Source organism: Chionomys nivalis, chromosome 19 (genome assembly GCF_950005125.1).
Source record: "Chionomys nivalis chromosome 19, mChiNiv1.1, whole genome shotgun sequence".
Lineage (NCBI taxonomy): Eukaryota > Metazoa > Chordata > Mammalia > Rodentia > Cricetidae > Chionomys > Chionomys nivalis.
In genome coordinates this window covers 28975531-28990529 of record NC_080104.1, presented here as the reverse complement: position 1 = coordinate 28990529, position 14999 = coordinate 28975531, and the positions used below count along the sequence as shown (strand labels likewise).

The window sequence follows — 14999 nt, the reverse complement described above, 5'->3', positions numbered from 1 at the left end:
ACCAAAAAAAAAAAAAAGAAACCCTTTCTTAAAAAATCAAAAGGAAAAAAAGAAAGAAAGAGTAATTGCACTAGAGAAAGCATTAAATCTTTAATCGTCTAATAAGTTTTAGTTCTAAGAAAGTGAGAGAGCAGCCACAGCATTTTATGTTTGCTTGTGCTATTCCTTTGGTTTTCTCACTGCACTGGGGAATGTGTACTTGTCTGTGTTGGACTGTAGTATCTAAACCTGAGGTTTCTGAGGGCCAGAAGATAGAGCATAGCTCAGAAGTGATACATTGAAGAGGCCTCTGTGAGGCCTACTAGAAACAAACTCACTTCAAAATATTCCAGGGTTTGTGTGAATACTACAGGACACTTCAAGGACTTGTCAAGGTAGAAAAGCTAGGAAGGGGAGGTAGGCTGAGAAGTGGAGAACGGGAGATGGAAGAAGAGCCCGAGAGAACCAAGAAGTAGGTAGTAACTTCCTACCGGCACCTTCTCATGCCTGTGGGGTCAGGTTTTGAAGCTGTGCTCCTGTGAGTGGTTAATCCTCAAACCAGGGGGCTACTAATAAATCAGTAGATTAAGAAAAGCAAATTCTTGTGCCAAGAGTGTTCTTGGTAAATAACCTTAAAAACCATGTTTGTAGGGTTTAATGTGTCACCCAGGCTGCCTTCAAACTTAAGTTTCTTTGAGCCTTTCTAAATAGAACATTGGGACATAATTTAATGTTACTATGCATTGTATTATTGTACTAGATTATTTTTGTGTGTTTCTGTTCTGACATAAGTTTATGAGTCTTTTCATGCACACTGAGTATTTATGGATAGGGAAATTTTATTTATTTAGTCTTAAAATTTGGACTTCTATTTGACCTAGTACAATGATTTGTTAAAAATAACTTTATTTTTAACAAAAAAGAACTTAATTTCTTTTACAAATGACTTTTAAAAAGAGCTCTAGACAGGTGTGGTAGCGCATGCCTGTAGGCCTAATACTTGGGAAGTGAAGGCTGAAGAATCAGCACTGTGCCTGGCTTTCCTTCACACTCTTTTTTTGTTTGTTTGTTTTCTTGTTTTGTTTTGTTTTTGGAGACAGGGTTTTTCTGACTGTCCTGGAACTCACTTGCAGAGATCCACCTGCCTCTGCCTTCCAAGTGCTGAGATTAAAAGCGTGGCACCACTGTTGTCACCTAGCTGAAGAATTAGAAGTTCAAGGCCAGCCTTGATCATGTAGTGTGTTTGAGTCCATTCTGACCTAAATGAGATCCTGTCTCAAAGCAAAACAAAAACACAAAGGCCTTACAAGCAAAGGGAGATAGTTTAAGAAGGATATATAGTCAGGTATAAAATACCGTTAAGTCACCTAGTTTAAGTATAGACAGATTTGGATTTCTTGGAAAGATTACAGTAGAGATGAATAATAGAAACAACATTTATGCATATTGGATCTCTGATGTCTTTAGACTTGAGGAATTAGGATAGTTATGGACCATTCTTACTGAATTCATGTTATGTTTTTGTTTTTTGTTTTTGTATGTGTGTATGTTCTTAGACGAGGATGTTGAGCTTCCAGATGTGGACTACCTGCGAACCATGACGCACATAGTCTTTGTAGATTTTGATAACTGGTCGAACTTTTTTGGTCATCTACCTGGACATCTTAATCAAGGAACATTTATTTGGGGCTTTCAAGGTATGGTTGAAAAGGGATGCGTTGTGAGGCTCCTCTTCTGCGAGGATGATTCATTTGAGAAGGTCCTTTAAGCCTTTCTGAGTAGAACATGAAAACTGTGTTATTACTGTGCGTTACTCTCCTGGATTGCTCGTTCATATTTATCTTACTTTATGTATATATGTGTATGGAGGTCAGAGGACAGTTTGTGGGAATCTTCTCTTCCTACATTATGTGGGGTCCAGGGATCCATCTTAGGTCATCAGTCTTGGTGGCAAGCATCTTTACCCACTGAGCTATCAGGACATTGGCCCTAGGTTTTTTATTGTTGTTAACATATTTCTATGTTAAGTATTAGCTCTGTTAACCCAGAATTCATGTACTTTTTTTTTGATACACATTGAAGAAGGATTCATTCAACACCTATGTGTCAGGCTTTTAAAATAGAAGAAAGCAGGCTGAGAGGATCGTATATGATAGTTACACAAGTTGTTTAAATACTAACTGCAAAACAAAATTTAAAAGCTGCAGAGATGGCTCAGTGGTTAAGAGCACTGCTGCTCTTCCAATGTACCTGGGTTTGATTCCCAGCAACCACACGGCAGCTCACAGCTGTCTGTAACCCTGATTTCAGAGGATCTGACACTCTCGTACAGATATACATGCAGGTAAAACTTCAGTGTACATAAAAATAAATAAATCCTTTTAAAACAAGCTAAAAACCCCTAAATTCAAGGAAACAGACTGAGATGCTTGTGTTTTGTTACAGTGTTACCTTGGACTGTGGTCACCTAGCTATGGGACTGATGTTATTTTCAGTGTGCTGCAGTTGCCTCTTCAGTTCATTGTTGCTCTTTATGAAGGACCTCTTCACTAGATACTTCTATAAACCTCTGACCAGACCTATGGGGAGGAATTCTCTGACTTACTGATGTTTAGTGTAGTGAGTATCTGGTAGAGTTCATTTTTCAGAGGGAATAGCATACAAAGATAAGGATTGACATTAAAGATAGAAACATACTGATCTGGATAAATTAGCCAGTCTAATGTTTTATCAAGTCTAGCTCTGCTGATTGCCTCACTTTTTTAATTTTTTAAAATACTTGATAATTTTGTGCACACACTTTCACACAGACACACACAGACACACACACCATTTTCACCCCATCACTGTCTCACATCTTCTACCACTGCCACAGAACCCCTTCATGGTAAAGCGTGCCCTTCCTGTGTTTGTATCTGTGTATCTTGCTCTTGTGAGTATGGGTTGGAGATTCTTATTTTTTTCCAATTCAAAATTTTCCCCTTCCTTCCATTCCCATCCTGCTCCCCCTCTTTCCCTCCTCCCTCCCCCTCCAGTCTTAAGAGAGGGCAGGGTACCCTGCCCTGTAGAAAGTCCAAGGCCCTCCCCCGTCCATCCAGGCCTAGGAAGGTGTGCATCCAAATAGACTAGGGTCCCAAAAAGCCAGTCCATGCAGTAGAAACAAGTCCCAGTGCCATTATCAATGGCTTCTCAGTCCACCCCCATTGTCAGCCACATTCAGAGAGTCCAGTTTGATCACATGCTTGTTCAGTCCCAGTCCAGCTGGCCTTGGTGAGCTCCCATTAGACCAAGCACACTGTCTCAGTGGTTGAGTGCACCCCTTGCAGTCCTGACTTCCTTGCTCATCTTCTCCCTCCTTCTGCTCTTGATCTGGACCTTGGGAGCTCAGTCCAGTGCTCTGATGTGGATCTCTGTCTCTGGGTTGGAGATTCTTTAGCAGAGCTTGAGCACTTTAATAGTGACTGCCAGTCTGGGATGGAATGTTGGTGGCCCACCCAGTGTAGGTCCTCGCAGTTCAGTTTTGTGCCATGACGTGTCCAGAAGACAGTGTCTCAGAGCACTCCTCCATCCCCCGGGCGGGCGTCGGAGGGAGTTTCAAAGCTGCACTCTTGAGGGCTGATCGCTGAGCTGCCAGTTATCGCAGGACTTTAACTAGTCAGGAGTCTCTGAACTTGAGCCCACACAAAAGAAGCCACTCCGAGGAAGACCAAAGAGCAAGGGTAGCACTAACCTGTGAGCATAAACAGACATCTTGAGATCGCTGTGCATTGTTTCTTATCCACTGATTTTGGCATACTTGTAAAACCCACCAAATTTTGACTTCATGTAGAATGATACCATTCAAACAATGTTAACTTTTTTTAATTTGCTCACTATCCATATAAACTTAAGAAAAGTTATATTTTATGCTTATGGGTGTTTTGCTTGTCTGCTAGTGCTCATGGTGATGAAAGGAAGGGTATCAGGCTTCCTGAAACTGGAATTCTAGACAGTTGTGGTGTGATGGTATTATCGACCTGTGGGTGATGGAATCCGACTGTAGTGATGAGGAGAGCAGGCCTGCTTTTCATCATGCCTGGCTCCCGCATGGCTAGCTTTACACCCGAAATAACAACACACAAATTGTATTCATTTAAACACTGCCTGGCCCTTATTGGCTAACTATCACATATTGATCTAACCCATTTCTAATATCTGTATTGCCATATGACTGGCTTACCGGCTTGAGTCTAACCTCCATCTGTCTCGGATAGGAGAAGCATGGTGTCTGCCTGACTCTGCTTTCTTTCTCCCAGCATTCTGTTCTGTCTTCCCTGCCTACCTATGTTCTGACCTATCAGGCCAAGCAGTTTTCTTTATTAATTAACCAATGAAAGCAACAGATAAAAGACACTCCTACATCAAGACTGGCTGAAAGAAGAACCAGTGCTTTTTTGTTTGTTGGTTGGTTGGTTTTTTGATTCAGGGTTTCTCAGCTATGGAGTCAGTCCTGGAACTCTCTCTGTAGACCACTCTGGCCTTGAACTCACAGAGATCCTCCTCCTCCTCCTCCTGAGTGCTGAGATTAAAGGCATGTGCCACCACTACTCAGCTGAGCCAGTGCTCTTAACCACTGAGCCATCTTTAACACATAAATTTGTATGTACATAGGCAGATTAAAGGAGCCAGTCTCCATCCCCAAAACTGTAAAGCAACAAGATGGTGATGCCTCTGGTGGGATTGAGATAGCATCTCATAGCTTCTGGCTGGCCTCCAGTGTGCTTTTTAGCTGAGGCTTTCCTTGAACTCTGGGTCATACCTCTGAGTATGCACCACCAGGCCTGCTTTCTGTGGTGCTGGAGGTCAAACCCACAGCTGTGTGCATTCTAGGCACACACTTTAGTAACTGAGTTACGTCTCGGGCTAGTTCTCTCACATTGTAGTTAGTACTTTAAAGAAACAGGGTATGTACAGCTTATATTTTACCTTGAAAAGGGTCTCGGTCTTTTCTTTCTCTGCTTGATATCACTTATATTTTTTTCTAAACTCAATAGGTGGAAACACCAATTGGAAGCCTCCACTCAGCTGTAAGGTCTACAATTACTTGAACAGAATTGGATGCTTCTTTCTTCATCCTCGTTGTAGTAAAAGAAAAGATGCTGCTGATTTTGCCATATGTATGCATGTAAGTAGGTGTTCTGTTCAAAACCTGATGCCAATCCTAGGTCCATTTGGATTTCTTCCCACTTGAACTGTAGTGGCAGCATAGTTCATTGTTCACTGCTGGTTTTATAAAACTGTCTGAATCAGGGTCTACTTACTGCTGTATGGTCTGGCAAGGACCCACCTCACGCTTAATTCCTGTTTATGTCAGTCCTCCAGATCTCTATGTATAGCAGATTCAGTTTTTTATGGAATAAATAGTTGAGATGATACTGTACTTGCTGTTACTAATGTGCTTTCACAGTTTAGTATCTGAAATTGAGATGCACTGTATCAATCAGTGTAGTCCTAGGTAGAATTTGCGTTTGCATCTGCCTCTGCCAGTCACCCAGTGAAAGTACTGAGCCAGGACCTATTTTATATTAAGTCCTCTACTTGAATGTTTTGTGTCACTCGTGCAATGTAAATGAATGCTTTAACAAGCATGTCACTGGCTCTTTCAGCCTCAAGAGAATTTTTTTCTTCCTTTGATTGAATCACACAGTTAACCTTTTGTACGTCTTCCCTGTGAGGGTTTATTTGCCTTTTCATGAATAGGTGGCCCTTTAGGTCCCTCCTTCATATAGGTGTAGGTACATGTAGTTTGGCTGTTTTTTTTCGTTATGGTACATACATAACTTATCTTGTGTTATTGACATCTTATATTTGATTAAGTTTATATTATTTCATTTATGAAGGCTGGCTAGGGAATATTCTATATGTGCTCATGGTGAAATAGATTTGAAACTTTTGCAGATTTCTAAAAACCAGTGCTGTTTGTTCCAACGTAGGCTGGCCGACTAGATGAGCAACTGCCCAAGCAGATCCCCTTCACCATCCTCTCAGGAGACCAAGGTTTTCTGGAGCTAGAGAATCAATTTAAGAAGACTCAGAGGCCGGCTCATATACTCAACCCTCACCACTTAGAAGGAGACATGATGTGTGCCTTGTTAAATAGCATATCTGATACTACCAAAGGTATGCAGCTGCCGTCACAGTGCAGACCACCCAAGAGGAGGAGATTTCACTGCTGAGAGAAACCAATAAACTACTGTCTGCTAGTGAACTGTTGTCTGCCTCCTAAACCTCTGTGCTTTCCTACGTCTGTCTTGTTTATCCTTTCTTACGTACTTTCATGCTTGACCTTCTCTTTGGTACAGACTAATGTAGCAGAGGCTAGCCTTGAAGTGCTAATCCTCCTGTCTTTTCCTCTGAAGTTCCAGGATTATAGACCGTCATGCCTGGCATTGTGCCTCCCTTCTTTTGTATTTTAGACTGAAGATTAATTCACATTAATTTTCCACAGCCTTCTTTATGCTGCTAGATAAAATCAGTATCCTTTTGTATAAAATATATATTCATGTCTTCAAGCATATTAAAGCTTAGAATTCATATCTTTACTCTGTTTCTGAAATCACAAATTTATCTTCAGATTTTTTAGAAAGTATAGTCTACCACCTGAATGCATCCAATTTATCAGAAAATGAGGTGTTAATAGATAAAGCAAAAAATAAAGCAATACCTTGAAGGAAAGTTGAGAGGCTCTTTGAGAGGTTGACCACGATGCAGGGAAGTGCTGATTAACCTCTAAGTCCTTGGGTAGAGTAGGCTCCTCCTACTATTGCTGTGGTTGGTACTTTTTGTGAGTTTGTCCATGGTTAGGAATACTAATGTTCAGTTTCACCACCCCATATTTTTAAAAGAAAGTAATTATAAGAATTTTTTGTTTTTCCTAATTTCTGACATAAATATGAATGAAGAGAGAATAAGAATGATACTTCAATGTTCCAGCAGACAGCTATGGTGATTCACACTTGGTACTTCTAGCAGTTGAGAGCCTGAAGCAGGAGGATGTCTATGAGTTCCAGGATAGCATGGACTACAAAGTGAGACCCTGTTTCTGAAAATAACAATTAAAAAAATCCCTAGTAATGAGATATATGAGAACTGTCTCTAGTAAAACAAAATGATGAAAAAGATCTGAAGATTTTTGGTGAATGGCCTCAGTGGAAACTTGATACTTCTCGAGCGGGTTATTGTATAGTTTAACATTTTCCAGCTCTGTCTCTAGATATTTTCTTTTAACATATTTGAATCTATATTTTAATTGAAAACTCATAATGAAGAATGTTACTCTAGTCAGCAATCACAGTGGATTCTATAAATTATGATTCTATTTATCCTTTTTTGGGGGGAGAGAGGACAGTGGTCTTCATGACCCAGTTTGATTTGAAACCTAGATCCTCTTGCTTTTACCCACTTCTGATGTGCAGGTACTAAAGGTGTGTGCCACCATGGTTAGTACTCAACTATACTTTTTGAAACAGTAATGAAGGTGGGTGTGGTGGCACATGACTATAATCCAGCCCTTAGGGGCTGAGCCAAAGGGAAATGGGAGTTGACAGCCAGCTTTGGCTAATGTGTGCACAAAAGTCACAGTATTGATACAAGATTAAAAAGGAAAATGCGCTTTTCCATATTACACCCTACCTTAGTTCTTATCTTCCTACTCTCTAATTTTTATTTTCATCCACTTAATTTTTCTATCTAGACCTTTATTTGTTTGGTTGTTTGGTTGGTTGGTTGTTTGGTTGGTTGGTTGGTTGGTTTTTCGAGATAGGGTTTCTCTGTAGCTTTGGAGCCTGTCCTGGAACTAGCTCTTGTAGACCAAGCTGGCCTCAAACTCACAGAGATCCACCCACCTCTACCTCCCAAGTGCTGGGATTAAAAGCGTGCGCCACCACCACCCGGCTAGACCTTCTTTTAAAATCAAAACAAAAATTAAAAAAAAAAACATAGCAAACAAACCCTGTTCCTTTCTGTCATCACTCCTGTCCTCAGCAGCCTCTATTTTCCCTTGGCCACAAGAGCAATCTCATTTTCTTCTCTCATGCTACAGTTCTGGGACTGTTTCTTAGAGAGCTAGAATGTGAGATCTGTCTGTGTTGCTGCTGTTTGGAGTGAGCACTGTGTGTGAGTAGGTCTGTGTGGGTGCCCTGGGCTGGAGGTCAAGCGACCACAGAGTGGCCTCATGAATGTTCTCCTTCAATAGTCCTTTTCCGCGTTGCTTGTACTCAGAATGTATTTGAACTCACTGCTTTGGGGGGAACTTAGAATGGAAAGACTGCAACCCAAGTAAGGAAAGGCATGGAGTTTGATTGAAGGCGAGCTTTGTAACTCCCTAGCTGAGTGTTCTGAGACAGGTTACTCTACCTTTTTTTTGAACCTTATTTTTATGTCTGTTAGGTTATAAGAATTGGTGATTTGTACAAATATGTGTAGCACCGTATATAAAGCACTTTAGATGGTCAGAGAATCATACTGTCTTTTTTAGACCTGTCATAGAAAGGAAATATTCCTAGCCACTGTTTTTAAAGTATTAAAAATAACAAGAATCATTGCAGAAGACGGGGCAGGAGGAGGGTCAGAGCCATAGGTGATGTAGGACTGTAGGGAAACTGTCTTCCAGCGCAACAGGGTAGCTGCACATATGAACCCACAGCTGCTGTGGCAGATGCACAGGCTTGGAGATAGGAGGTAAGGATGAAGTCCTACCTCTGGCTGCAGAGCTACTAGCAGTTGATAGCTGCTGTGGGAGGGGTGTTCCTATCTGTAGACTTTATGGCAACTGTTTGAAGACTGTAGTTTTGGGATAGGGGATTCAGTGGAGCTTTTTGAGCATCTGTTGAAAGCTTTCTCTCAAACATGAGTGGATAGTTTTACATAAAAGGTTCAGATTTGTCTCCATACCAAGCTCTAACCATGCTAACAGAACTACAGTGCAAGTGGTTTTGCTTTCTGTAACTGTGTTGCTGGGACTTGAAGCTAACCTTGCACATGCTGTCAGACACTCTTAGTTGGCTCTGCCTCTAGCCCTGAACAGCTTATTCTGTAGGTAAAACAGCAAAAAGTTCTCTAACAACAGAAGTTTGAGTCTCATATCAGAAACTTAACATTGCCAAGGTCAAACATGGTATACATTAGAGCAGAGAGCCCTGTAGAATCAGAAACAACTGTTTGAATATTGGCAAGAGGATCCCTGACACATGGATGGTATCTTTTTGTTTTGTTTTGTTTTTTGTTTTCTTTTCTGAGACAGGGTTTCTCTGTAGCTTTGGAGCCTGTCCTGGAACTTGCTCTTGTAGACCAGGCTGATCTCAAACTCACAGAGATCCACCTACCTCTGCCTCCCGAGTGCTGGGATTAAAGGCGTGCGCCACCACCGCCTGGCTTCATGGATGGTATCTTATACTTGGAGAATTTAGCTCTTAGTTTCTCAGTTAATTGGAAAGTTTTCAAGAAATGTTTTGCGGGCTGGAGAGATGGCTCAGAGGTTAAGAGCATTGCCTGCTCTTCCAAAGGTTCTGAGTTCAATTCCCAGCAACCACATGGTGGCTCACAACCATCTGTAATGGGGTCTGGTGCCCTCTTCTGGCCCGCAGGCATACACACAGACAGAATATTGTATACGCAATAAATAAATAAATATTTAAAAAAAAAAAAAAGAAATGTTTTGCTTAGTAAAAGTTAAAAAATACTAAAGAGAGAGAGAGATTGGGAGTTTCTGGCTCAATATATTAATGTCCAGTCATTTGGCCTGGCCCTGCTTGTGCGAGGTAGAGAGCTAGATGGCTTTAACTAGTAGTTTTTTCTTCCAGGTCCCTGAAAATCAGTTACTTTTCAGGCAAGGTGAGCCTTTAAATTAAATTTAGTTGTATCATGGTTTTTCCTTATTTGATTTTATCTCCATACATACAGTATATGTAAAAATCTTATTGAGGCGTGAAAATGTATAGCAGTTTGGCTTCATTGACCTTTTGGCAGCCTTAGCTGTGTAATTGCCCTAGCTGTTCTGGGTACTCAGTCTGTAGACCAGGCTGCCCTCAAACTCACAGAGATCATCACTACCCAGCTTCAGTTCTGTTTTCAATTGCACTCTGCTTAAAAGGTGCTACAAAGCCTGGAGGAGTGGTGCTACACACCTGTGACTTCCATAACTCAAGAGACCGAGAAAGAGCTGACTGGCTTAATGAGACCCTTGCTCAAATAGTAAGAAACAAAAACTTAGCAGAATATTTCAGTCAGTTTTTCCTGGTAATCCTAATTAGAGGTGTCACATAGGCTGATCTTAGTCCTTCTACATTTTATTCAGAAATCTCTTAGCATAGCTTTCCTGTTTCGGGGATGAAGGTGCACTTGTCACCTACGTTCTCAGTGAACTAGCTTTACTGAGGGTAGACTGTGTTATAACCAATATGCTAGCTACTTTTTTAGTCAACCTGCTTAAACATTTAACAAGTTTAGATACATTTAATGACATCTAATGTTTTTCAGTCCTCTTCTTTTTTTTTTTTTTTAAAAGATTTCTTTATTAATTATGTATACATACACCAGAAGAGGGCACCAGATCCCATTACAGATGGTTGTGAGCTACCACGTGGCTGCTGGGAATTGAACTCAAGGACCTCTGGAAGAACAGTCAGTGGTCTTAACCTCTGAGCAGCCCCCTTCCTTTTATTTATATATGTGTGTGTGTGTGTATGCGCTGAGACACAAATCCCCACTTTAGAGGCAAGGAAGCACGGCTTAGAAAGCTGAAATTACCTGCCTGTGGCCACTGGTTTTCTTTTCGTCAGTGCCATCTGCTAGTGGGTGAGACTTGTTTAGTACAAGCCAGTTCCCCTGGTGGAGAGATTCCTCACCCACTCTTCCACACACACTGTAAGTTGCCGGCTCTAGCCATGTGCTTTAAGAGTGAAGAGCGACATATTTGCTATAGAGTAATGATGGTACAGTTTACATAATGCAGTATATCCGATTTTGTCTTTTTGAAGCTGTATTCAAGAATTCTCTTTCTCTCTCTCAGAAGATAGAGGTAGGTTGTGAGAGCTCTGCTGAACAGTCAGCAACAGCTGTCAAGTGCCCTAGCATCTGTGTCAAGCAGTTAAACTCACCTTCCTGTCTTTCCAGGCCCCTGAGACTGTGTAGAACTTCAGACATTGCAGTGGGCTGTGTACGTAGCCTGAAACTCTTAAGAAGTGCAGTAGCGGCCCTGGCTGCTTGTCCACCCCCTTCCCTCTACTCCGTGTTAAGTATAATTGTTGTCTGTAGAGTCAAAGTTGTACAGACTTTGAAATCCATCTTGAAAGTAGATATAAAAGCTCACCTGTGCTATGACTGTGTAAACTGTTGTGGCAATAACATGACCTATATTACGTTAAATAATACGAATTGAGTCAAAAGGCCAATCTGCCTGTTGCTTCCCCAGTTAATCTGTATAGAGGCCTGGAAGTAGAGTGTCTGTGATGTTCTCAACTGTGTGGATGGCTTGGTTGAGGCAAAAGAGCCTGGACTAAGTCTGTAGCCCCGTGCGTGTTGTGCATGCAGTTCAAACTGAAAGTCTCCCTGCAGTGTTGGGACATGTGATTTTGGGAGGCCTAGACTTTACATTGTGGTACCTGAAACCTGTTGATATTCCTTTTTGCTCTTTTGTTGTGTTTTGTTCGTTGGTTTTGTTTTGGGTTTTTTTCTCTCTCCTTTTGCTCTCTTTTAAAATAGACTTCATTATAGTTATTTCTTATTTGTGGTTTTGCGCACACAAACACACACACACACTCTCTCTCTTTCTCTCACTTGTGGAGGTCAGAGAACAACATGCAGGAGATAGTTTTCCTCTTCTTTGTGGCCTCAGGAATCAAATTCAGGTTGTCAGGCTTGGTGGCAAGAACCTTTATCAGCTGAACCTCTCATCAGCTCTTTCTCTCTTTGTTTTTAATGTCTAGACTCTAGACTTTAGAGGCTGAATTTGCTTTTTAAAACTAAATGAGCTGGGCTGTGGTGACGCATGCCTTTAATCCCAGTGCTCAAGAGGCGGAGGCACGTAGATCTCTGTGAATTCGAGGCCAGCCTGGTCTACAATAGCTAGTTCCAGGACAGGCTTGGATAAGCTCTAAAGCTACAGAGAAACCCAGTGTCAAAAAACAAACAAACAAATAAAAATAAATGAAATTATTTAATCCCAACACTCGGGAGGCAGAGGTAAGTGGCTCTCTGAGTTCAGTGTCAGCCTGGTCTACACAGCAAGTTCCAAGACAGCCAAGACTACACAAAGAACCCTGTCTTGGGGGAAAAAAAAACTAAATAAAATGAAAATACTGCTTGAAATATTTGAAGCATTTAGTGAAATAAAAACATTTAGTTTTTACCTATTGATGATTGTGAACTTTTAGTCTTTTTCTGGATTTTTGCAGAAGCAAGTACTACTTATTAGTTATTTTGACTTTGATTCAATTCAAATGATATGTTATTCGTGTGTGTGTGTTTTCCTACAGAAGCTTGTATGCTGATGCATTGATACAGGTCCATTTAAATTTTATTAGAAGTAATTAGCCAAATAAATAACAAGGTCACTTGATCACACCAGAAGTGATTTTTCCAATAGCTGGTTAATCATGGCAGCTATAGAAACTCGAGGCTCATAAAAGTCTGTATGACGTTAGATGAGTTTCTGCCTGTGGTATCATTGTCAATTAAGGCTTTTTATTATCTTTATGAAGATGATTACCTGTGATTTGAAAATACTGGAGACCTTGTCAACTTTTAATATTACTAGGTAAGCATCACCAACAAGCCCTGTGGGACTAGCAGTGGGGGCACTAAATGCACAACCTTGGTATGAGAAAGTCTTTGAAAATATGGTACGTGGTAAGCATCACCTGGGGCAGGAAAATTTCTGTAAGTTTGAAGCCAGCCTTGGTTACAGAGTGAAATTCTGTTTAAAAAAAAAATCCAGTAACAACATAGAGGAAAAGAAAGAACACTATTTGAGATGGGAGATGTAGGACTGAGTTTTTAGAAACGTGTTCGCCTTTGTCTCTTACAGAGTGTGACAGTGACGACAACACTGGTGTGAAAGGCACAGCAGGAGAGGAGCTCAGATCCACCGAGGGTAAGGGCTCATCCCTGCCACACTTGAGTGTGTGTTGTTCTCCTCTGTAATTCCTTATGCCTCACTTTCTCCATGGTCCTTCTAAAAGATTTTCTCTGCCCAGAGGTTGATTGGAAAGTAACCCTATTTGTAGAAGGTGGGAGCACACTGACACACTGTAGCCATTTGGCCACATCAGGTCCAGTGCCTAGCTTGCAAATAAAGTGTTGCAGCCGGTGGTGGAGCACGCCTTCAATCCCAGCACGCCTTTAATCCCAGCACTCGGGAGGCAGAGGCAGGCGGATCTCTGTGAGTTCTAGGCCAGCCTGGTCTACAAGAGCTAGTTCCAGGACAGGCTCCAAAGCTACACAGGGAAACCCTGTCTCGAAAAACCAAAAAGGGAAAAGAAAAAAACGGCAAATAAAATGTGAAGGTAGTTGAAAGTTCTACATCCAGATTGGCAGATGGCAGGAAGAGACTAAAACACTGAACCTGTCTTGAGCATCTGAGATCTCAAAGAGCACTTCCCAGTGGAAGTTGACACACTTCCACCAACAGAGCCACACCTCCTCGTAGTGCTACTCCCTGTGGATCTATGGGGCCATTTTTATTCAAACCACCATAAGAGCCCACTTTCCTCCTTCAATGAAAAGCTTTTTCCTTCCATAGGCCAGGGGGCTGTTTGGTGACTTAACATGTTAAGTTCAGGGTATAACATTATCTACTGATGAAAGGGAAGCACTGGTGTTCACTTACATCACATTATACAACTGTGGGCCCTGAGGCTGGACGTGGGAAAGGAAATGTGGCTTAACACACAGATGAAACAGCCCAGTTGATTTAATCAGTCTCCCAAGAGCATGTGGTGGTGGAACTGATTTTTTAAATAAGTTCATACTGTAGTCTTTTTCTCTTATAGCCAAGTCACAGGCTAATGAAGTTGGCAGAAAATCCATAACCTACTTAGAAGCAAATGGCTTGCCCAACAAGTTTTCCCAACATGATCTTTAAGGTCTAAGTCTGTACTTAGCATTCACATAATGATGAGTTAGGCAGAGAAAGAACATTAGTTGAGTTAAAACAGAAAGTACTGCCAAGTGGTTTGCTAAGACCACTGAAAGGTTAACATAGCTGAGCAGGAATTCAAATTTTTGCAAACATTGTTCAAAAACCTGTGACTAATTCCAGGAAAATGCCAGTCAAAATTGTAAATTTTAACTACCCACATACTGAGATTGGTGGAATTTCGGCCAACTTGGTAAATCTGAATCGTGTGCATCTGAGTGTGTTTCAGAACCTCCCCATTTTGTTATTTTTGCAATGTATGTTTTAGTTAGGTGATTGGATATTTTTTATGGTTCTTAGTTTGGGGAAAGAATTTCTGCTAAAAGTTCCAGATAACATGCTGGGACACAGGTCAGTTGGTAAAGTGCTAGCCCAGTGTCCCAGCTTACAGTTTGTTGTAAGGTTTCTCTGTGGTTTTGGAGCCTGTCCTGGAACTAACTCTTATAGACCAGGCTGGTCTCGAACTCACAGAGATCCGCCTGCCTCTGCCTCCCGAGTGCTGAATAGTCAGACACTTAAGACCATCCTTGTCTATGTAGTGATTTGGAAGCTCGGGCAGGTTACATGAGACCCTCTCTCAAAAACCTTAGAAATGAGAGAATCCAAAGGAAGATACCTTAAACTGTTTACTAGTTCATTGAAGTGGCAGCATGAAGTCCATTCCTAGAACATCCAAGGGCTGTGAAAGTGGTTGATTTAGTTCCTGATGACAGCATCCAGTGCACAGTGCACAGGACAGGACCTTTCCTCCATTTTCCTAATCGCCTTTCCCCACTTTCCTCTACACAGTAAGTAGCTCAAATGTCATTTCTTGTTGATTTTCTGGTTTTGTTTTTTTGAGATGGGG

The 14999-nt window shown here is 41.3% G+C and overlaps 1 protein-coding gene across 5 annotated transcripts in view; it reads left to right on the top strand.

Annotated features, from left to right (window-relative positions):
- Znf451 (zinc finger protein 451) overlaps positions 1 to 14999 on the top strand; it is a 58087-nt gene that overhangs the window by 39811 nt on the left and 3277 nt on the right. For 4 of the 5 annotated variants that reach the window (XM_057794434.1, XM_057794438.1, XM_057794433.1 and 1 more), the window contains exons 11-14: positions 1536 to 1676; positions 5013 to 5143; positions 5952 to 6138; positions 13043 to 13108. In XM_057794434.1, the coding sequence (XP_057650417.1) occupies positions 1536 to 1676; positions 5013 to 5143; positions 5952 to 6138; positions 13043 to 13108 (525 nt within the window). Of the gene's footprint in view, positions 1 to 1535; positions 1677 to 5012; positions 5144 to 5951; positions 6139 to 12716; positions 12773 to 13042; positions 13109 to 14999 lie in introns of those variants that run through there. The other variant, XM_057794437.1, reaches the window with a different exon arrangement.